The sequence below is a fragment of the Parasteatoda tepidariorum genome, chromosome 1, assembly GCF_982258835.1.
Source record: "Parasteatoda tepidariorum strain Cologne lab strain chromosome 1, Ptep-v5.0, whole genome shotgun sequence".
Taxonomy (NCBI): Eukaryota; Metazoa; Arthropoda; class Arachnida; order Araneae; family Theridiidae; genus Parasteatoda; species Parasteatoda tepidariorum.
In genome coordinates, this window is record NC_141755.1 from 98,819,878 (window position 1) to 98,844,745 (window position 24,868).

At 26.4% G+C, this 24,868-nt stretch overlaps 1 protein-coding gene across 2 annotated transcripts; it reads left to right on the forward strand.

The window, feature by feature from the left end:
• Window positions 1–52: 52 nt before the first annotated feature.
• Window positions 53–24,239, forward strand: Nhe1 (Na[+]/H[+] hydrogen exchanger 1). Of its 2 annotated transcripts, none has more exons than XM_087149413.1 (16): window positions 53–367; window positions 1,982–2,154; window positions 4,527–4,607; window positions 6,302–6,360; window positions 6,540–6,623; window positions 6,709–6,810; window positions 7,154–7,332; window positions 8,843–8,981; window positions 10,775–10,880; window positions 10,953–11,069; window positions 12,109–12,191; window positions 13,318–13,429; window positions 14,113–14,255; window positions 17,237–17,317; window positions 18,438–18,581; window positions 21,019–24,239. In XM_087149413.1, the coding sequence occupies exons 1-16, from the start codon at window positions 198–200 to the stop codon at window positions 21,127–21,129; spliced, it is 1,884 nt and encodes a 627-aa protein (XP_087005539.1). In that variant the 5' UTR covers window positions 53–197; the 3' UTR covers window positions 21,130–24,239. The 2 variants fall into 2 exon arrangements, with proteins under 2 accessions (XP_087005539.1, XP_087005542.1); XM_087149416.1 differs by having other exon boundaries at window positions 1,985–2,154.
• Window positions 24,240–24,868: the final 629 nt, after the last annotated feature.

A 24,868-nucleotide genomic window follows, 5' to 3' on the forward strand; every position in this document is an offset into this window, starting at 1 on the left:
TAACTGCAATTTATTAACTGGAACTGCGAGATGTCTTTTTCATAAACAAACATTTAATAACATGTCATGTTCTGGCTCTGCTGAGATCATATGTCCTCTAAAGTAGTACATAATTAAAACGCAATATGGGTTGATTCGTCATCTCCCTTATAATATAAATTCTGTATATAATTAAATATAAAAACAAAAATTTCGTGATGCTGTCTTTAAAGTATTTTTTATTTATTTCATACGCTGTTTGCATAACTGATTTTGCATTTTCACAAAGTACTGCTGATGATCATGCAAAAGATTTGCGTAAAAGTTCTGTTGTAAATAAAAGCAGTTTGAATGAAATATTTTCAAACAATTTACCTTCATCAAACAGGTTTAATTTTAGTTTTTCTTTTTATCCTGTGTCAAATAGTTTGATAATGTTAATCATTTCTTTAAATCTGATTAATCTTACTGATATAATTGAAAATATATTAATATATATATATATATATATATATATATATATATATATATAAATATCTTTATGATATAATTGAAAATATATTAAAAACTAATGTAAAGTTTCTTAAAATCTTAATTGTTTCCTGGTGCTATTTCATATTAATGTAAGAAGACGTAGTTCTTTAAATATTGCATTGCTTTACATTATATGTACTTTTAAGTTTTACTGTATTGAGAAATATATAGCATTAAAAACTAATTATAGTATATTGAAAAACACAATGTAAATGTAAATCAGATCATAGAACATTAAATATAATTTTTATCAAGTTGGTTTTGTAAGATTAGATTTTTACATGTTTTTGCCACAACCATTTTTTATCATAAAAAATAGATCATAAGGATATTTACGTATCGTGACCTGTCGCACCAACTACAATCGCCAAAGTGCCAAATAGATTTTAAATTTGAAAATTTAAACAAAACACATGTAGATATTTGAAAATAGTACTTTTTAGGAAAACATTTTATTTTACAACCATCATTGAATAGCCGGCTCAATTTTTAACATTTACGATTACTAATGTTCAACTCTGTAGCCTTGTAATTCTGAAATCAATCCAGAAGACAAGGAAACTTCTGGATCAAGCATTAGGAGAAGTTTGCCTTCGTGGAGGACTTTGTGATGGAACTAACATTACTCTCCATTCGTTACATGAAGATTAAAACCTCTCACCTTTAACCTGATGGCAAGGGGGCTCTTAACTCATGATCCACCTACCACTGAGCCCATTTTACGTCAGCACTGTTGTCGGTGCTTGTCGAATGCAGAATTCGTATCAACCAGCCTTCTCTGGGATTCAAGCCCAGTTTACCTAATTGGAAAGTGAATACTCTATCTCCTGAGCCGTGGTTTTTTATAATTATTGCAAAATTATCAAGTAATGATGCCACACCACGCTGAAGGAATGGGATTGACTGAATTTCTGCATCTACTTGTCTAAACAAAATTAATGTTGAATCTGGATCTGCTTGAGTTTATATTTTTTTTCTCCAACATGAGATACTGGACAAAGTTAAATTATGATTATTTTTTAAATATCAAATATATAGATCAAACCAAAGCATTAATGATGATGTGTGAAATGAGTAGAAATATGAATGGCTTCGAAAAAAAAAGTTAGCGTTTATAATTCAGCAATTTCATTCAGTGAAAAGATTTTCAAGGTTATCTTTTTTGTAAAAAATTTTCTAATAAAATGAAGAAAAAAATTTTTCTTTTATTCTCATGGAAAGTCAGCTATAAATTTCTGAAAATTTTTCTAAGTAGCTCTAGATCGTGTTGAGGGGTAAAAAAATAAGTTCAGTCTTGAAATTTTGTTATATTAGCACCCATGTATTCTATTAAATTATCATATCAAATTTATATTTAAAAAAAAGCCAAATTAATACAAATATTTGCTTTTCGTTTATGGGAATTCTTAATTACTTTATTCTTATGTAGGCATATTTTATCTTTATATATTTTTCTTTTTTTGAAAAGTAGTACTTCAAGTCCTCATCCAGAGCCTGCAAATGAAACCGACGCGGTTAATCAAACGACGAGTCTTACGACATCCACTACAGCCTCTCTTGATGCTGTTCTTCCTCAAAAAGGATCAGCAGAGGAAGAACATCATTCCAGTATGGCTATCTTTTTTGTATTAATAGTTATGGGTAAGAAGAATTCATTTTTATTCATAATATTTTTCTATTCAGTTTTAAAAGTTAAAAGATATTCAAGTTTTGAATTATTCATTTTAGGCTTGGTTATAGTTGTTAATTTGAAGGATATGTCTTTTCTTTGGTGTTGATTAAAGTTATGTAATGTCTTTCAGTAAAAAAGAATAATTTAAGTCAGGATTGCAAAAAATCCACCTGCCCAATAAAACCCGCCCGGGTTTTACTGGGTAAAACCCACTCTGAAAGACCCAGTAAAACCCACCCTAAAGTGGGTTTTTCTAAGATTGATTTCTTTTTTTATCCTCTGTTATATTAAAGAGCTATTCTATTGAAATATTTATGTAGTCTAGCCTAAAAAAAATTAACCTATAGGGAAGAAACTAATTGTGTTGGAGACTGGAGAGTCACCTTGCTGACTAGATATGACTGTATGGTCATTGATTATTCAGTGCCATTTATTCGCTTTCTATGCAAATAAAGAATGTTCCTCAAATATTTTTTTTGATTAAAATATAAATAAAAAGTAATCCTGTGTTAAAATAAGTTTCAAATGTGTGTTGTATGTGAGTACATATAACATTTTGTATCCTGATATCAGAAAATACTTTTTTCAGACTTTCACATCAATTTATTTGTATTAATTATCTATATGAAGTCAATTTATAAAATTAAACTTAATTACAGTAGAGAACCGATTATCCGGAACGATCGGGATCATCGCGATTCCGGATAACTGATTTTTCCGGTTTTCTGAATCGCTACAAAATGTCGTTTTTTTTAATGTTTATAAAACGAAACTAAAAAAATTATTTTGAAATAGTTCTAGAAATAATAAAAAATTATAAATAATAATACACTTAAGTTTAAATAAGGAAAGAAATTATGAAATAAAAATTACATACAGGCTTATATATGTTATTATTAACATTAATAACATATATAAGCTATTTGTGCTTATGTGAGATTCGTCTATAAACGGCTTTTGATCCGTCGTCTAAATCAGTTCCTTCGTCAACTCGATACGCTGTACGCTCTAAATAACAAAATGGGCTCAAAATCTTGCAGGAAAAAAAAATTTTATTTAAGAAAATTAATTTCCGGTTCCGAATTTCATTCCGGTTATCTGGTTTTCCGGTTTTCTGATTTCCGGATAAGAGGTTCTGCACTGTATTAATAAATAAGCCTTTTTAAAATAAGGTACTTATCCCTGCCCTCTCTTTTGAAAAAGCCCCCATGTAAACATGAAAAACCCAAAAAAGCCCAATAGAACCCAGAAAAGCCCAAAAGAACCCAGAACAACTCAATCGGGTTGGGTTTTTCTACAAAAACCCGGGTTTTTTGCAACCCTGGTTTAAGTTAAATAACTCTAGGATCTCAGTTTTTGTACAAACTAAACAATGAAAAATAATGAAAGCAAGTCAACACTCTGATATTTAAAATATATATGTTTGTGTTATATATATATATAATTTTATATTTCAGAAGCATTCATATTTTAATGATTGGTTTTCTGCGAAATTAAAAAGCATGTGAAATATTTTATTTTCATTTTTTGTTCTGATAAAATCTTTTTTCTTTAAACTCTTATTTTTTCTTTTAATCTTATGGTTTTTTTGAAGCAAGGGTGTATTAAAAGTCAATTAATTATTATTATTAGTTATTTATTAGAATTAAAGCTTTATGTATGCAATCATTTGTAAGAAAATGGTTTAACATTTAAGTAATACTATTTTTGTTGATTAAAGATTAATTTTATGATGCCACTCAGAACTTTTCTTTCAGCTTTTATATATTGTTAAATATTTAATAAATTAATATTGAATTATTGAAGTTTCCAAATAACAAAATTTATTATGTTGTTTGAAAATTATTTATTGTTACAGTTTTTATTATATTGTTTTTTTTTTTTTTAAAGTAATTGAATTTGTTTGTTTATGTTTATAACTATTCTCCAATTCAAATTGAAAAGAATTTTGTATAATTTCTTTCTGTATGAAATTATTTGCTAATTAAAGCAGAAACATTTGATGGAAAATTATTTGACAGTTACATGAAATTATTTTTGTAGATTCAACATCTTTGAAAAATAATTTTATGATGTTATTCAGATTTTTTATTATGCATTATTATTTTTTTCTATTTATGCTAGTTTATCTATTTATATGTATTATTTATATATAAGAGGCAATAAAGAACAATAAAGAAAATTTAAAAAGAAATTAATAATTTAAAATTTGTTAACTTTTTTAAACTGTATTTAAGTTGCAAGTACATAAAACTTTTAATAAAGGTACTGATTTTTAGATGTGTATTTGAATTTCAGTGTTAGTCTATTATTCAGTGTTATTCTTCTTCTTTACTTTCAGCATTATGCATCTTATTAATTCACATCCTGATACAAACCAACTTTCAATACTTACCTGAAAGTGTTTCAGTCGTATTTCTAGGTAAGACAAAACATTTTACTGTCTTAGATTCACAGGAAATATTCATAATTATAGTTTTTAATTATTATTTTTGTAGTGATGTTTCTAACTTAAAATCACTACCATATTTCTTGCCATTGTAACTTTGGCTACATCGGACAAACCAAATGCTTTGAAGTTTAGACTTACGGAATACAACAGATATGTCCTTTACCACGAATATGAAAAATCATCAATTACTGCACATAAACGTCGGGATAGTCTGGTTGTTAGAGTGCTGTGCCCTTGTCTAAGAGGGCGTGGGTTCTATCCCCTATGGCTGAAGACTCCCCGTGAAGACTCCCTTCTGGATTGGTTCAAAACTACAAGGCTACGGAGTTGAGCATTAGTAGTCGTAAACTCAAAAAATTGGGTTGACTGTTCAACGGCGGATATAAAATAAAAATTACTGCATATAAACGCTGTGAGGGCTCAGGGGATAGAGCGCTCGCTTTCCGACCAGGTGACCTGGATTTGAATCCCTGGTTGACTCGAATTCTGCACAGTGATAGACAGATCATGGCTTAGAGTCTCCTTGCTGTCAGGCTAACCATGGGAGGTTTTCGTGGTTTTTCTCTCCATGTAATGCAAATGCATGTTAGCTCCATCAAAAAGTCCTCCTCTAAGGCAAATTTCTCCTAATACTTGATCCAGGAGTTCCCTTGCTTTCAGGATCGAGTTCGAAATTACAAGGCTTCAGAGTTGAACATTGGTAGTCGTAAATCCAAAATTGGGTCGACTGTTCAATGAGGGCTATAAAATAAAATAAAAATTACTGCACATTGTTAGAATCTAAGGCGTAATTTCAATTTCTACAAATATACTGAAAGCTGTTAAAACTTTATGCTATAAACAAATTAATTTGAAATTAAGAATTGTATATTTTATTCTTTTGTGCTAAAATTTGCTTTTACTACATTTATTATACATTTTAGTTCGTCGTTTGCCTTTTTTAAAAGTAACATGGTATATATAATGTTCCAAAAGATAAATGTTCCTGATTTCACAATGATTTTTTTGAAAAATGTTGTCTTGATTTTTTCTTTGAACCACTACAAAGCCTGATAACTATTATTGTTACAATTGGAGACTGATAAAGGTTTATATAAATTCAACTATGCTGATTTGTATACACTTTTATGTTGCTTTATATTACTCTTCTGTTGAATGACATCTTGGTTCACACAGTTGCATATTTTAACTTAACCAGTACAGTAACGGAATTAATGGTGGTCCGAGACCACTAAAATTTCACTGGGACCACTATGAAATAATTATAGGTCGTTCTCTGGGCCATACATTCTGTGTTTTATAATTTTTTTTTAAATTCATTTTATTAACTTCTAAAAAGGAAAAAGAAAACTATTAGAGATATGTTATTGGAACAATGAGAATGTGTGTGGATTGGTAATATCTTTTGGACCTGTGACTAAAATTTTTAATTTCTACCCCTGCTTTAAATATATATTATTAGAGATATATATGACCTGTTATATCTCGAATATATATGACTGGCACTCCTAAGAGGCATTTCTTAGTTTATATTTAAAAAGGAAAATCAAAGTTTTTCCAGAAATGGCATTTTTACTTTTTTTCAATTCACAACTATGCGATAATTGATTAAATAGATAAATTGTTTAAAATTATTTTAATGTTTTGTGATCATTTTTTTATAGGTGCTCTGATTGGTTTGGTTTTAAAGCTGTTTTCTAACAACAACTTAGGAAACTGGCAGGTTTGTTTCCATATTCATTAATTTTTATATAGTTTTAAAATTATAGTTCTCTGTTTACCAATTTTACATTAAAGTTTAGATATATTTCTGTTATTGAATGTTATTTGTGCATTATTGTTAGTATATTATACTAATTAATGTATTTTAAAAGTAATGGATAGATGCATACACTTTTTCAGAAAGAAGAAGCTTTTAACCCTACTACATTTTTCCTTGTGCTTCTGCCTCCTATTATGTATGAATCTGGTTATAATTTACATAAAGTAAGTTTTTAATCTCTCCTGTTCATCAATTTTTTTTCTAAATTTAATATTTTTTAAAAAATTTTCCTCTTTTTTATCACCACAGGGAAATTTTTTTCAAAACATTGGATCTATCTTAGTTTTTGCAATTTTTGGAACAGCTATATCTGCTTTTATTATTGGAGGTGGAGTTTATTTATTAGGGATAGTAAGTATTTGTCACATTTTTCATTATTTATTTTTTAGAATAATTATGTGAAATTTTTATTTTTTTCATAAAATAAGTCTGAAACGAAAGAAAATAAAAAAGATTTTAAAAAAATGAAAATATTTTTATATTTTCCCTAATTATTATTACACTAATATATCAAGTAAAACAGTAATAGCTTAGTATTTTTAAAACTTAATTTTGAATTATTTGTGTTATAAATTTAAAAATTTAATGTATTTTGTTTTCAACATTTTTTTGTGGCATTTCAATATTTTCGTGGCATTTCAGATGTTGGAGGATTATCTTTGTTTAGCTTAATATATTATTTTTATTTTCAAAGGCGGATGTTGCTTATAAACTAGATTTCACGGAAAGCTTTGCATTTGGATCTCTGGTTTCAGCTGTGGATCCCGTAGCTACTATAGCGATTTTTCATGCTTTAGATGTTGAACCTGTTCTCAACATGTTAGTTCTGGGGGAAAGTATATTAAATGATGCTGTATCCATTGTTCTGGCTACGTAAGTATATTTACTGTAAAATTGTTTATTGAATTGCATATAAATAAACTGCAATATTTAGACTGAAATATTCCTTTAATTTAATTTAATTACTCGTTCCATTCACAAGCATATTTAAAATTACATTCTTTCCCTTTCCTTAATGAGAATCACAGGAAAACAAAGATAGAGTTATAAATTTTCTTTTTTAATTTTAGATTTTTACAAAAACCGCACTTCTTGATAAAGACTTGCTTTGATTCTTTATACTTTTAATAATTTTTGGGCAGATGTATTTACCTAGATACAAAAACTATAAGTGCCTTCGAGTCGCAAAGTAATCTATCAAAATCTTCTTTATTAAAATTTTCTTTATTTTTAAATTTTCTTTATTTTTTAGAGCTCTACATCTTGTTTCAAGCAGAGATAGCCCATGTTTTTTCTACTTGACCTTATTTGTGGCTTTTTATTGGTTCTCTTTTGTCTGATTCATATCTTACTCATCATCTAGCCATCTAGTTGGTGTTCTTCTTTGATTCTCTTCTTTTCATGAAAATCTTGTCTTTTAATTTGAGATCTTATCTAATTATTTGACTGATAAAACTAATACTAGATGCTTTTGCATTTTTTTTTTGTTAGTAAATTTTTCAAAATTAAAAATTTACTTTTCTACCTCCTTTCATTTTTTTCTTTTTAATATTTTTTCTCCAAAGCACACCTGGGTTGACATTTGTCAATTCAGACGTATTAGAGCAGATTTGTTGGCCACTGTTTCTGGGGCACTATATTAGGTGGGCCAATGTTGCTCCCACAGTAAGGACAGATAGTACAGAGAATGAAAGAACATCCTTGCCTTGTCCGGGATTCAAACCCAAACCTTTCTGATACAAGGCCAATTCCCTGACCCCTACGCAGTCCGGTCAGCTATTTTTCTTTTTAGTATTAATAATGCCATTATTGGCCATGAGTAACAGAGAAACTAGTGCTTTTTTGATTGAAATATAATTGAAGTAATTAATTTTTATTAATTTAAATCTCTAAAACAACTTGAGCAATTAAGTTCAAGCTAAAAGCATGTTTTTTAAAGTTTTTTTTTCCTCCATAAGAACCAATATAATGTAATGAATTTAGAAGAAATAGTGTTTTGACTATCAGATATATGTAACAGCATACTAAGATGTCAGAATATTAAAAATAGTGTTTTGACAATAGTGTATATAAGTAACAGTAAACTGAGATAACATTACAGAAATAGTAATATTTCACATAACCATTATGCTACATTAGGACATGAAATCAGAATCTCTAGTTTCAAACTTAGTTTTGATCACAAATTGAATTTTCTAATTCAAAATTAACAAAGCAATTTATTTGATATGAAAAGTCTATAATAATATATAATTGTGTTTCTAACTGTATAAAAGTTAAATCTCTTTGTTATGCTACATGATTTCATTTTCAAAATATAAATTTTAATTTTTTATGAAATATTATATGAAATATGAATATATAATTTGTTTTTCTGTTTTAGGACAATTCTTCAAGCTTCATCTCCAGGAATGGCTAGCATGTCAGCAGGGGCTGCTGTTTTACATGGAATTGGTCGATTTTTTTTAATGTTTTTTGCCTCTGCAGCTATTGGTGTCGTTTTTGCTTTAACTGCAGCTTTAATATCCTTTTTCTTAATGATTTCTCGTACAGTTCATTTTATAAATATTTTTCTTGGAAAAGTTAAATTAGTTATATTTTACAATTAATAGTTAATTTTAACCATGTCAGTATTTTATACACAGTGTATTTTAATTATCCTTAGTCCATGTATTAATAAAAATTTAAAAGATTTATTAGCCTTTATTAAAATTAAGAGATTAATTAGAACTTCATTATTTTTCCAGTTTTTGCCGTACATTTTTAAGTTATTTAAAAACGTAATTTTTACATTTAAGAATAGTGTTTCATGAAAAGTAGTAACAATAGTAAACTTCTCTTTAGCTGTTTTATTGAGTTAACTATAAATGTTGTTGTTGTTCAGTTAGGTCGCACTAGAGCTGCGCAATGGGCTATTGGCGACGGTCTGGGAAACATCTCTGAGGATGATCCGAAGACAATATTTATATAAATTATTCATAATTTGTATAAATATTGTTTAATGTTAAGCATTAAAAACATTATCTGAAAAAAATTATTGTTTCATTTGAAAAAAAATCATTTAAGAGCATTTTTTCTTGCTTTTCAAAAGATTTGGAGTAGCAAATATATATATATATATATATATATGTGTGTGTGTGTGTGTGTGTGTGTGGAGAAAACAAGGGAAAAATTACAGAACAATGAAAAAAGGGAAAAATGATAATAAAAATAACAAAAAACCGGGAAAAAAAATTTAAAAATCCGGAAAATATATATATGTATATTATTTACAAAGTAAGAATTTAATTCTCAAAATATTCATGAATTTTTTTTAAAATATAATTATTGATTTCTTAGGAACAAACTGAAAAAAAAGTTTAATTTTTTTTTTAAACAATGCAAAGATGTATTATATAAGTAATAAAATTTTTCAAGTGACAACTGTTATGTCTTTTTTATATCTTATATTTATGTTTACCATCAGAATACGTTTATTTGTATTAACATGATTTTCTTGCTTGTTAATTTATATATATTATTTTAGATTTTAAAAGTGAGTAATGCTATGAATTAAATAAATATATTTTTATAAATTACTTATTGGTATTTCTTTGTGTTCAATTTACATAGTCTTATACTAAATTCCTGCAGTGATGAAATAAAAGCAGTTAGCAAATTTTGGTTATTCTACCTTAAGTGAGTTATTAACTGTATAAATAAAAATATGTTGTAATACATAAATTATGTTCTTAAGAAAATCAAATAAAGGTTGATTATTTTTAAGATATTTTATTGTTTATTATGTCTTAATAATTAAGGTTAGGAAAAAGAAACTGATTTTCTCCGTTTTCCCATTACTTGCTCAGTTAGTTTTCGGGAAAAGGTAATTTTGTTTTTATTTGAAACAATTATGGCTTTTTTTACACTGTGCCTTCAGTTGATCTGCAGTGTTGCTGTTTATACACGTCATGTTAATAAGTGTTGTAAATTTTTTTTTTAGAGATATAATATTTTAAACTATGTTAGTTTAACAATCAATGAATTACTCTTTTTTATGCAATTTTTTTCTTACTTATACTTTAGAACTTAATTTAGTACTTATTTAGATATGTTAATCTTAGAAAACATTTACAGAATTTATTTTTATATTTTTTTTTCCTTTTATATATGCACTATGTACGGAATGCGATCCGTGAATTAATATACACTAATATATTGGCTATAATTTAGAACTTAGTACATTGATTTCAAACATATTCTTCTTTTACATTTAATAATTTATTGTATTTGTATATTACTATTTATGCATATATTATGAGCCTTAATTTAGTACTTATTTAAATATGTTGATCTCAGAAAAAATCCATCCTTAGAATTTGCTATGATATTAGTGTTTACTTATGCACCTTATGGCTTGGCGGAAGGACTGCACCTATCTGGTATGTTTTTAATCAATTCTTTTGCATTCTTTGTCTGAGTGTGGTTTTTGACGTATTAATTTTTGATTTTAGGTATCATGTCCATATTGTTTAATGGTGTTGTGATGTCTCATTATACCCATTTTAATCTCTCACCTGTTACACAAATCACCATGCAACAAACGCTCAGGACTTTAGCCTTTTTTGCAGGTACGTATCTGTTATTCCAATTAGTTAGCTAACAAAATGTATGAGATTCCTCTAACATTTGAGCTGCCCAAATTCAATTTCGAGTTCTGTCTCCATTGAGCAGGGAATCTTGTGTCGTGCCCCAAATATTTAGAAAAACTCAATGCCAGAAGAAAAAAAAAGAAATTTTTGTGTAAAAAGATTTGTTAACATGAGCAGTGTTTTTTAATATTAGGTAATATTGTACATTAAATAGACAAAGATAATTTTGACTCCCTTACATACTGTAATTGTTTATAGTTATATTATTAAGTTATCAGGGCTGAGTGTGCTCCGGAAAAAATCCGGATTTCCGGAATTTTTGCTAATGATCCGGAAATCGAAGGTCCAGACGTTTCAAAAAATCATTAATCACAGAAGTTTCTGGAAATCAAATTTTCAAAGGAACTTAAAAACAAAGTTTATTTTATTTGTTTGTAAGGGAGAGCCAGAGAGATACTTTAAAGCTAATATTCATGATTAATATTAATTTTTTATCAGTAAATAGTTGTTATAATCATAAACACAAGAAAGAAAGACATATTTGTAAATTTTAATTACTTCTCCAGGTCATCATAGGTATGTTTAAATGGTATAGATGTAATGGTATGTAAAATTTTAAATACAGTTTAAGTAAACTAAGAAATATTGAGAAAAAGGAAAAAAAGCTTGTTTAAATTTTTTTCTAATTTTTCAATTTAAACTGTTATTATTATTTTTTTTTTTTTTTAACTTAAGAAATTTTCCGGAATTTTAACTTGGGCTCACAATCACCCCTGAGTTATAGAGCTTGGATGCAAATGTTGGATTTTAGCGGAATCTATCTATGTTTATGTTTTGTTATTTGAAAAAAAATAGCCAATTTCATACTAAAATTTTTTATTTTATAGCATTTTTGTGTTATAACATACTGTTGACATATTTTTTATCTCACAATAATTTCTTTAAAGTTGTATATTAAAGTTGCATAGATTGTAACAATTATTTGATCATGAAATTTAAGGTGTATTTTTATTTTCAGAAACTTGTGTTTTTGCATATCTTGGCCTAGCAATTTTCAGCTTTCGCTTAATTATAAAACCATCTCTAGTAATTTGGAGTATTGTAAGTAAATATTTTATGAATTCTAACTTTATTTAATTATGCTTTGTACTGTTATTTTTTTTTCCTTATAAATAGATTTATGTTTGTATGTAAGTCAACTATGAACCAGACGAGACTATAACTTTTTACTGTGAAGTTACATTTTTACGTTTTGCACTTTTTAATATGATTAAAAATACCTGTTATGAAATCATGTCTGTGATAAATATATGTTTTGACCTATGATGTTACAGTGATTTTTATATTAAAATGTGCTATTATCTCTTTATAATAAATAGGTTAAAATTCATCTAATTATTCTTTGTAAATATAATGAAGTTTTATCATAAGGCATTATTATTATGCTTTTATTATTTGTGGGACTATAGAAATTTTGAATTACAAAAAAATTTAAACCTGGGATTTCTTTATATCCAGTTTTCAAATATTGTTTAGAATTTGTTTCAGTATTATCTAAGTTCCAGATAAAAAATTCTTTATTGTCTGTGTAAAGTTTAAAATTGAAACACCAGGAGATGACAAAAACAAAAGGACTTTTAAATAGTAACTCATAAGCTGTAAAGGTCAAAATCTAATGGACAAATCTGAATTTTATTGCAAATATATAGGTTTATTTCGAGTGTGAAGCAATTATCCTTAACAATCACAAAAAAATATTAATTATTATTTAGGCCAACAGCTGTCTAAAATTAAATGCAATCAAAGTTAAATTTAAATGTAAATTGCATTTTTTAATGCACACTCTACTTTTCCTATTTATACCTTTGATATTTTAACCTTTTGCTTTCATTCCTTATCTTGGTGAAGCCTGTCATTTTGGTCCACTTATTGTACCAGCAGTTTTCCATAGAATAATATTTTCCTGAATGCTAAGCTATATATTCTTGAATAGTGCATTCCTTTTTACTTTCAAAATACAAGATCAACAATAATGTAGAGTATTTTCTCGTATTCTATTATATTCTCGAATAGGGAGCTCTTTTCTGCCCTTAAAATAGAAATAAACATGATTTATTTTTAGCATTAATCATATATAAATGTAATTCATGTAATTTCTTTCTTATTCCAACTTATAGACAGATATATTCACTTTATATAAATCAGTGAATTTAATGTTATTTTATAGATTTTATGTTTGTTGGGAAGAGCTCTGAATATATATCCTTTGAGTTACGTGGTGAATCATTTTAGAGAACACAAGATTAATAAGAAAATGATGTTCATCATGTGGTTCAGCGGTAAATATTTTTATTAATTTCTTTTTTTTTATCTTTACTGCTTAGAAATGTTGAATTTTCTATTGTTATATTGAAATTCCAAATTTCTAGAGATATTTATGTATTTTATCAGAGATAATGTCTGTAATTTTAATAAAGTAATTTTTTATGGAGAGTCTTCGTCACTTAAGTAACTGAGAAAGCTATTATAGGTGACTCATATAGTTTGTTTTTGTTACAGATACTTTTATTAATTACATTATTTTTAATTTCATTACAAGTAATAGTAATGTAAAAAATGTGTTTACTTCTTTATTAGATTTTGATTTCTTTATTCCTTTTTTTTTTCAATTCCGTCTATTTTTTTAACACCTTGAACTTAAATATTATGCTTATTTTTTAATCTTAATTAAAAATAACTCCTACCTAAAATATTTCTTTTAATTATCCTGTCCTTTTTAATCTAATTCTATTGAAGTTTATATATATTGGGGAAATTAATTTTGATTTATATTTTTACAAATTTATCTTTATGAAAACTATAAATAAAGTCAAATATTTTCGTTTGTTATTATCCACAAATTAAAAAAATGTATTTATTTTCTAAGAAATTTGAGACAACTATGATTAAAACTGGCCTTGATTTATTTTTTCTATTAAATCAAATTTTACATAACAATTTTGCTTTTGCGTTGTATTTTTAGGCTTAAGAGGAGCCATCTCTTATGCTTTAGCTCTGCATTTAGAATTTGAAGATGAAAAAAGGCATGTAATTGTGACAACAACGTTGATTATTGTCTTATTTACTACCTTGGTGCTAGGTGGATCTACTATGCCTTTGATGAAGGTTTGTACATTATGTTATATATAAAATTTTAACAAGGGCTTATGTTACAGTGTAATGCTCTTTTTTTTAATGTCTGAGAAGATTTTCTTCTGCAACTACTGATTTGTTATACATAGTTGATTTAACCAGGAACTAGGGTTTGTAATGCCAAGCTAAAAAACAATCAAGAGAGTAAATTTTCTCTTAATTTTCCTATACATGAATTCTTGCAAAATATTTTTTTCATTTATTTATACTTGCAAATATTTGCAAAATTTTTATTTATTTGGTTTTTTGAAGTACTAGAAATTAAATTTAGAAACTTTTGATGTTCTCCCAAAAGCATTAGAAGGAAAGACGTTCTCCCAAAAGTATTTGAAGAAAAAATGCTACCATAATTTTATTTTTTTCCTTCTCTTTTTTTTAAGACATAAAAATACTTATATTTTATAATACAGTCGAACCCCGCTATAGTGAACCGTCTGCGGACTCAGTAATGTGTCCACTATAACCGATGGTTCACTATATCCAAATTTTTTGAAGAATATTTTTTGCATAAGACAGTTGAATGATTGAAAATTGGCTTTGCAATTTTGCATAAGTTATTTAAAAAATTGTTAACTAATTAACAGATAATAAAGCAAAAATTGATGGAAAAAGTAATTACGTCGCTAAATACTAGTTTTATTTTCACTTTTTATGAAAAAAATTTGTGATTTTTGATTGAACACAATTTGATTTTAAATTGAGTTCATCAATTTTCTTATCTACAATGTGCAAAGAATGCAAGATTTTTACATTTTGAACAATATTTCGAACCATCTTAACAAAGCATCTTCTACGTTTTCTCTTTCAGCTCCACGCAGTTTTTTCGATGAAACCATGTTTTTGTCGTATGCCGCAAGAATTGCACTTCGATTTTTCCAAATGTTTGAAACTGTAGATTTTGACAAGGAAAATTCCTTACACAGTGTCGATTGATTGGTTCCATCATCAATACGCTTTACAATTTTAACTTTGTCCTTTATCGAAAACGCTTTTCTCTTTAAGAGAATTTGCCATTTTCTCTGCTTTTGAAATAAAAATCTTGTCTCAAATAGATAATGTAAGAATATGAAGAGAGCAGCTGTAGAATGAGTTAAATTGTTCCCCTTCTTGATTGTCAAGGGGTGATTTGTAAAGAATATGGTTTGAACAGATAAGAAAATTCCAAAAATTCAGCAGGTGGCCAAGTTAACTAGTTGTAGAGCAAGCTTGGGGAAAAGAGATAAAGCGAGGCTTGTCAGGGAGGGGGGAGTATAAGATAAATGATCTGTTTGACATTTATTACAGTATAGTTAAAAGTGATAAGCATAAAGGAGAGTAATATGACACATTTTGCAGGAATGCATTCATTTTCAGTCCCAACACCTACAAGTTTAAAGATGGAGGTCTGAAAAAGATATTTAAAGAAATGAAATTTGAGTCCACTATAAACGAGTTTCCAAGTTCTAAGCTGTTCACTATAAGCGTTAAAAATAACATTATTTAAATAGGAATACGGACGGGACTGCTAAAAAAGTTCACTACATCCGAGTGTTCACTATATCCCAGGTTGACTATAGCGGGGTTCGACTGTAATACAAATATTAATTTAAATATTTTATTTTTAAGCTGATTTTTTATTGTTGTATTAAAACTTTAAATGAATATTATTTCTGTTGGTAAGTTAAAATGAAATGTATAAATAAATTTCTAAATGTTTCATTAAAACTAAAGTTCTTTTCAAATGAAATTTAATTTTATACTTTTGTTTCTTTTCTACAGTATCAAAGCATTTTTTGTTTTTAACAATTTTGAAGTTAAGTTACTTTTGTTGATTATTTATATTCGATTTTTTATTTTTAGAAGCTACAAGTAAGTTTCTAGTTTTACAAATGTTAATTTTTTCCACATTGTTGTCTATAAAAAAATTCAGATTATTTTAATTAATTTTGAAATTTACTAAAGAAAGTCTTGTACAAATTCATTAGTTTTTCCAAGATGCTCGTTAAGAAATATCTTAAAGTTAGCTTTCGAATTTTGCACAAATAAACAATTATTCCAGAACAGGGGCTTTGAAACTTAGGAACTTTATAAGCAAGGTTTTTGATATGAAACTTTTATACATAAATAAGACCTATCAAAAAGTTAAACATGTCAAAAACTTCCACGCGTAAATGTGAATAAAGTTCATGCAACTTATAATTAAATTCTTACTGTCACTTTAATGGTTATCAATACTATATATCAACCACTGGATGCCTGATTTTATACAAAATATTTCAAATTAATAATGGTGGTACAAAAAGCCTATTTTAATTAATAACCTATTCTCTTGTTGCTTTTTTTAAAACATAAATTAAGCTCTTATAATGTTAATTTTTATTGTTATTTTAAGTTTTTGTTGCATCAGATTTTTACTATATTTTATGTAAAATTTCTCTTTTTTCCACATATTCCTCACATTTTTGCATTCATATAAAATTTGTACTTCTTGTAAGAAACATTTGCGAGTTCAGGCCCTGCTCAGCCAACTATTTAATAACCATTTTAGAAATATTCCAACTCCACCAATTTTGTTTTAAACAATAATAGGAAAAAAAAACGTGTCATACATATAATACTTAGAGGCCAAGGGCCATCCTACAAAAAAGTCCTTGTAAAGTCTATGCATTTAAAACTTCATCTAACTTCACACTAAATCCTTCCTAATACCTATAGAATATTCAAACATATTCTACATATTTCTAAAACACTTTGTCTGTCTGTTTACAGGTTTATAAGTAAATATATTTAAAATATCAGCTCTCTTTGTTATAGATAGGAAAACTTCGTAAATAATATTTTCCTTTAGAACTATATTATGCTTCATATACCTATATTAAAGTGAAAATGCATTACTTTTTTTTCCTTTTGCTCTATGTTCAGTTAAACACTATTAAAAATATTTAATTTCTTACGCATTTTTTTTTATTAAATAGTTTTTGAAAGCTGGTAAAAAACCTAGAAGGAAGAGGAAAGGTCAAGATCCTGAAATATCCCTCAGCAAAACCAAAGAAATGGTAAGTTATTCATAATTAATTTGTTCTTTCTAGGAGTAAAATGGTTTAAAGAATTCTTTCTTTCACTTTTTTGAATTTCATTTTAGCTTATACAATATAAATATACCGGAAAACTCAGTACAGCCATTGCTTTTTTTTTTCCTTGATAATCCAATGATAGTTATAGTTTTTATATTTGTCCTGACAAGGTTTATCATTCTAAATAAAATAAAAAATTTAAATTAATATAACTTTTTTTTATCATTCAATTTAATTTTTAGATTGTTGTTCAAAATAGGAAAATTCTCAGTGGTATTTTATATTAATATCTATATGTTAATACCTGCTGAGGACTGATTAGGAGAAATATCAGTGTTCGGAGTACCGGTTAAATGCATGCTAGGCAGTGGCATTGAACCTTAAAAAAACATTGATATAAGGTATACCAGGCAGTGGCACTTAACTAGACCTAGTATATATATATCGGACATTTACCAAAGCGACTATGTGACTGTCGACATTCACCAGAAGTCAACAACAACCAATTTCGGTTATTCACAGTAACACACACACATATATTTATATATATATAGGGAGAGAGAGATCATAAAATGTTTTTAAGGTCTTTGTTGATAACTTTTTCTTAAAATGTTAAATTTAAAGATCGGTTATTGAAATACATGGATAGAAAATGCTCACCTATAAAAATAATATATTCATTGATGACTTCGCTTTGTGATTGATTCTAGCTATTGTTAGTCTTGAAATGATAAAGAAGTTACAATGCCCTGTTTTCTTTATAGATATTATGCTCAACTAAATTTGGGGATCAATAGTTAAAGAATGAAACAAGACTTATTAAAAATTTCTTTAAAATTATAATTTTTGCATGAAAAATTTCTTAAAGTTATGGTTGTATATCAGTATTATTAATCTTAAAGATTTGTGAACTATGTTTTGTTTTCATAGTTAAAGGGTTAAACAATTGTTTTTGTAGAAGTTCTTGAAATTATAATTTTTTTAAGCAAATAAATAAAAAATTTAAAAGGACAGTTATGAAGCAAATTTTAACATTTGATAAATGCAGACAGTTTGACTGTGTTTATTGTACTTTTAATTCCTGGTTTGTTTGTTTTTTAAGGGAAAAACTATTGATGCTGAACATTTGTCAGAATTAACTGAAGAAGAATATGAAGTGAATTTCATGAAAAGTAATCTCAAAGGTTTTGTTAAATTAGATGTGAAATATTTAATTCCCTTCTTCACCAGAAGGTTTACTCACCAGGTAAATTCTATTTATTTGTATGAAAGTATTTAATGTTACAAAATCTGTTTGATTTCACTTTTTAATGTTTTTTAAGAATTGTAATTCATTATTTAAAATTTTTGATTTGAAAATTGTTTATGAATCTCAACTGAAAAACTTAGGTAATATAATGATGAGACCCGTTTTCAAACTTTTTAAAAGAGTATTTTTGGTTAAAAAAAAAAAAAAAAAAAAAACACTGTATTTTAAATGAAGACCTTTAAATGTGTTTTGCTGTTATCTGATGGAAATTCCAGATATTTGTGAAGTATCTCTCTGAAAACAACAAAGACGAACAGTTTAATGTAAATATATTACTTTCAGGAAGATCGTGATTTATCACTTTTTTGCCTCAATTCCTTTAACTATTTTGTTATTTAGTATTAAAATAGGAAATGATTTTTTATAATGTATGAATACCGATATGTTTTAAATATATATTCTAAATATATATTTATTTAATTTCTTTGCATGAATTTTTTTTAAAATTATTTTTCAGTGTTCCTCAATTACAATGTAATAAGAATAGTTTTTATGATAGTATATGTCTAATATTTAAAATAACTTGTTTCTTTTTATTATTATCGTAGGCAATTTTGAATATTATGTTTAATATTATTTTATTGCTGTAAATCTTGAATGTCATGTCATGGATATTATCAAATCAATTGTTTTAAGTTTTTGCATCAAATGATGCCAGGGACCCCCATCAGGGGGGAAGGTGGGCGCACGATGCACCCACTTAAAGCTTGGGGGGTAGTTTTTACACTAAATAAAACGAATAGTTTTGGGGGGGGGAATTTAGACGAGAGAATTTTTTTTTTAAGTAGGTACATAAATAAAAGAAGCAACGTAGCGCTATTTCAAACAAGCTAACATGGAAGGGGAAGTTAGCAAAAAATTTTTTGGGGGGGATGAATGCGCCCAAGAGCTTGGGGGGCACTGAATGATGCTGAGTGTTGTTGTTATAGTGTAATTTTAAGATTTGGATTTCTGTAAACTGTTTTTTTTTTTCTGAATGTCTTTTGTTGTGTAATATTCCTGGTTTCAGACTAGAATTTTTGTGATTGGTCCTTTTTTGAGGTTTGCATTTCAGAAAAGACTCCCTTTAAAAAAGTAAAACATTCATTCAACAGCCAGTTTAAAGCCAAGGGGCTATTAGAGGTTGAAGCTCCACAATTTGATGCTCAGAAGCATGATGCTTGCAATATGCTCAGGATTGCTCACCGGCCATTTTTTTCCCAAGCAAGCTGATACCCACCAACATTACTTTGCAATGTCACCAATGGAAGAACATTTACTCCAAAACAGCCCAGTACCTTGATTGCTTTGCCACCCTAGCTTAAGAATCCTTTTAAGTGACCCGATTTCTTTGCTGATATGAGGCATACTCATGATTAGATGAATCCCTATGTTGACATCAAGCTAACCATGGGAGATTCTTGTTAATTTTTTTCGGTTTATAATGCAGATATGGGTTAGTTTAAAACAGAAAATCTTAAATCCTTGTCATCAGATTTAGATTGATATTACGCTGAACACTAAAATCTATATTGCCAACTGAATTGTGTAACTTTAAAAATAAAAGTTATTTTGGTTATTCAGTTTTTTTATGTTAGTAAAAGGTAAAATGAAACTTAAAGGTCAGAATTGCCATTCTCACTATAAACTGAAGGGGGAAAAATTCGGAATATTTAGAAATTTCAAAATTTAAAGGTTATACTCAACTTTATTGTTTACTTACTTATCAGCATACCTAGAAATCTCAGGCACTAAAACTGTTTTATGTAACCAGATATATCTTATATAAACTTATCCAATGTTAATATTATTCATTTTTCTGGTAAAGTACTGTTGTATGTAAAAATTCTAATAATTTTTTTTCTTTTACTAAGCATTTCTTTTAGTGAGTTCTTTAGACATTAAGATTATAAACATTTTTAGAAATTAATTTTTATCCAGAAATTTTAATAATATTTTAAAATGAGTTCATGAAATAAAATTTTTCATGATATGTTAAAGTATGAAATAAAATAATAAAAAAATTTAGCTTAGAAAAAGTGTTAGTAATTTTGCATAAATTCTTAATGCATGACATTTTGCATATTTATGCATGCAAAATTTTTACATTATTATTCACATTATGCTAGTTTAATATGAGAAAAACTGTGAAACTTGAATCTGGAAATTTTCGAGAATTTGAGTTTTCCTGAAGAGTGGCCGCTCTGAAAATACGTTTAAAATATGATTCAATGACTTTCAGCATTTAGTACCTTATTACATATAACAGAATTTTATTAGCCAGTTGTAATATAATATGCAACAGTTATAATATATTATGTAATAATTGTTATTTTATATTGAAATAATTCATTTTGTTGATATAATAGTTTAAAAAAATTACTTATTTCTGCAGGAGGTAAAAGATTGTAAAAGCCAAATGACTGATTTAACAAATCAGTGGTACCAAGCGATACGAGGACCTTCAGAGACTGATGAAATGTCTGATGACGAAGTAGAAATGTGATAAACTATTATTCTTTTGCCAAACTAGTGTTTGTTAACATACGTATGATGCATGTAGAAAGATTTAAAACACTCTAAAAGTTGTGATGTATTTCTGAAATATTTTGAAATCGATATTTTAAAGATATTTCATACAATTTCTATTCGTAATTTTGAATACTTGATTGATGTAGGTGTTGTTAATAAATGCTTGTAAATTTTAAAACTAAAAAAGTTATATTTCAATGTTTTGAATTATTATTTTAGTTGAACAAAGTTTATTAATATTCTAAAAATCACTCCTCTTTATTTTTAAATGTTTAAAACACACCATTAAAATATTTAATGATAGTCTTGTCAAATGTAATTCAATTTGTTTCTATGTAGAAATCAATGTTGGATATTTCTGGAAAAAAAAGTCTGTAAAAATATGACTCTTTTTAAATGTTTTTTTTTTTCTTTATTTTTTTTTTGTTTCTGTATAAGAGATCCGGAATGTCTATTTATGTTTTATAATTTTGTTTTTAAATAAATTAGTCAATTACAGTTTAATTTTTCTGTTTTTTTTTGTTTGTTTTTTTTGTTTTTTTTTTTGTTTACCAACATTTTAAGTAGGAAAATAACGTTCAGGTTTTCTAGAATAAATGAAGGTGATTTTGAAAAAATTCTTTATCGGAATCAAAAGTACAATTCTTTTTTAATGGTTTTTCTTTTTTTTATAAAAATCTAAATTTATTATTTTAATATTATTTTAAAAATGAAATCAATGTTAATTTTAAAAAGTGAACTTATATCTTTTATTTATTAATTTTTTATTTGTAAAAAATGTAAGGTAATGCAATTTCTTTAGTTATTTTTCCAATCAAAAATAAGTAATTTCAGTTGTTAATAAAACCAGTTGTATCTGAATAATGTTTGTTATATTTATGTAAAAACTAAAATTTTTGAACTGTGAAAATCTCTTTCTCTGTTACTTCCAAAGACACAAGAACAACCAAAATCTAAATTTATTCGCTTGAGTGTTTAATAAATATATAATATTTATTTATTTACTTATTTAATTTTCTTTTACAGTAAAATTTTTTAAAATGGTTGACCTGGTTTCAAAAACTAAAATCTTGATTTTAATCTTATTCAAAGTACTTAATATTTCCTAATTTATTATTTTTATATTTTCCTTCTAGTTGTTATCTTTATTGTTATTTATTTACTTGGAATTCATAGTATTTATTGTTTAATTTGAAATTAAAATGGAAAGTTCCCATCTAAAAAAACTGGTTAATTTTTTTTATAATATAAGCATTTTTAGACAATTTATGAAATAGGAAATTTAATATAATGGTTATTGTATGGAATGTATGCTATATATACTATATAATATATGCTTAGTTGTTGTACAGAATGTCTCTTAGGGTTTCCTAAGTCATTTTATACTAAGAGTCGGTGATCTGTGAAATTTTAATCTCAACATACTTTGCCAGTCTAAGTATATTATACAATGTGATTGCATTCTATAGAATGTCAGGTATCCTACATTGATTAAAACATAGATTAAAAATGTTGTGTGTGTTTTTTTTTTTTTTTTTAACGCCCCATTTTTTAAAAGGTGACGCATATATTTATTTATGAAAATTGTTTGTATCTGCATTCACTGCATTTTTTTTTTTTTTTTTTACTTGAAAAATTTGAAAGCTGATATCTTTTTTCGAAAAAAATATTTTAAAAAATAGTTTAACATTATTGCACTGATTTTAGATTTCGTTTTAGTTAAAAACTCTGTAATATAAATTCATATTTATTGTTCACATGGGACTGTTTTAAATCCTTATTCTTCTGCAATTAATTTTGTTAGCTTTTGCTGTTCCCCTCTTTGTGTCGTATGATGTTAAGTTATTTTTAATAAAACTTGTTTTAATTTAATGTTAATATCATCAATTGTTTTTATTTGTATGTTATTAACACAGTTTTAAAATGGTATGACTATCGTAATTTATTTTCGATTTTTGTTTTTAGCATTATTGCTTATAAGAGATTACTAGTAAAATAATATTTTTTGTGATAATATTGCACATTTCACAAGAATTTGTTAGGACTACTATTAATGATTTAATTCATACATATGCTCATTGTTTTTTATTGTTTTAAACTCTGATGTTTTAAGTTGGTGAGATTTTAATTATAATAAATGTATCATTTTTTTCTCTTTTGCATATTATATTTGCAAATATCATATTTAATATTTGCAATACTTTCTTTCATAAATTCAGTTGTATTAATCTAATAAATCTATTTAAATAAAAAGTCATATACATCTAAAATATGTACTCTCGTTTTTTAAAAGGCACACTTATTTAGAAATTAAAATTTTCCATCAAAAAATGCTTGCTTATTGTATTTCTAATTATTCTAAGAAATTCTATATGTTAATTTTTAAGTTTAAAGTTTCACTTAATAAATGCTCATTTTTAATTAAACTGTTATTTAAATTTATTTTTAATTTAAAATTTTTTTTTTCAAATGCACTCGTTTTTAAAAGCAAATTACCCCTTAAAAATTTATTCTCATTTTTAAATTAAAAGTTGACAAATGTATTCTCATTTTCAAATTAAAAATTTCATTCATTAATTACATTATTTGTCCGTTTTTTAATTATCCTCACTTAGTAAAATTTGGATGTTTATTCCAAAATTAAATTTTTTATTTAATATGTTGTCTGTGCATATTTCAATTAATTACTTTGTTTTAAAAGTTGTATGCTCATTTTTAAACTTAAAATTTCATTTCCAACAAGTTTTTTACATTATCTATTTTATAAAATGCTTTATAGCTGTTTAAAATCTGAATGTTTAAACTATTTTGTGTACTAGATGGGGATCTAGTCATTTTTTATTATTTTAGTTTTTATTCATTATGTCTAAGATATGATATCATTTTATGTGAGTTATAACACCTGGATTGTATCGCAAAACATAATTTTTTTTAAATACAATATGCTTAAGAATCTAGTATTTTGTTTGCTCACAAATGTTGTGTTTCCAAAAATGTGTGATATTTTGTTTAAAATTAATAAATTTGACATCTAAATTGTATTAAATTCCATTGAGTTTGAAATAAATTTTATTGAAATTTGAAGTATTTTGTGTTTTATCTGTACATACTATTTATCTAAAATATTACAATTTCAGTAATTTAAAGAAAAGGTTACAGTAATTTAATGAAAACTTTAAAAAATCTTAACTCTTTGAAAAAAGACTCGGTTGTCGAATACACTTATGAAATAAACATGCTTTAGTTTTATATGCTTATTTAAGGATTTGAATATTCTAAATAATGATCATTAATTTAATTTTTTACACTCGCACGACGTTTTTTCTTTTTAAAAAAAAACATAAGTTTATAAATTTTTCCTAATTTTTGAAGTATATCTCCTCACTCACTATGTTAGATCAGAAAAGTTGTAAGTCGAATTCCACCTACACCTTACATAGCAAACCATCCAAATTTTTGATGTGGATTTTACGTTATATTTACAGTTAATTACAAGGTTTTTTAATGGAGTAGTATTCAACGGCTTATTGAATTATTAAGACTTATTTTTTTTATGACTACTACATATTTGATTCTTTTTCCTTTAGAGAAGAGAGGCTGAACTGATCTAGATTTTAGTGTTGCTTTATTCTATCTGCTGTAATAAGTTTCACACACCTTTTTATAGCCTGGGACTGACAGGGAAACTAGTATTTCTTTGATGCGCATGGGTG

Excerpts from the sequence above, each read along its gene's own strand:
- Nhe1 (XM_087149413.1), top strand. The coding sequence starts at position 198 with ATGCTGTCTTTAAAGTATTTTTTATTTATTTCATACGCTGTTTGCATA. Across the intron at positions 4,608-6,301 it reads TGTTTCAGTCGTATTTCTAG|GTGCTCTGATTGGTTTGGTT; the intron begins GTAAGACAAAAC and ends ATTTTTTTATAG. Across the intron at positions 18,582-21,018 it reads CCAGAAGGTTTACTCACCAG|GAGGTAAAAGATTGTAAAAG; the intron begins GTAAATTCTATT and ends TTATTTCTGCAG.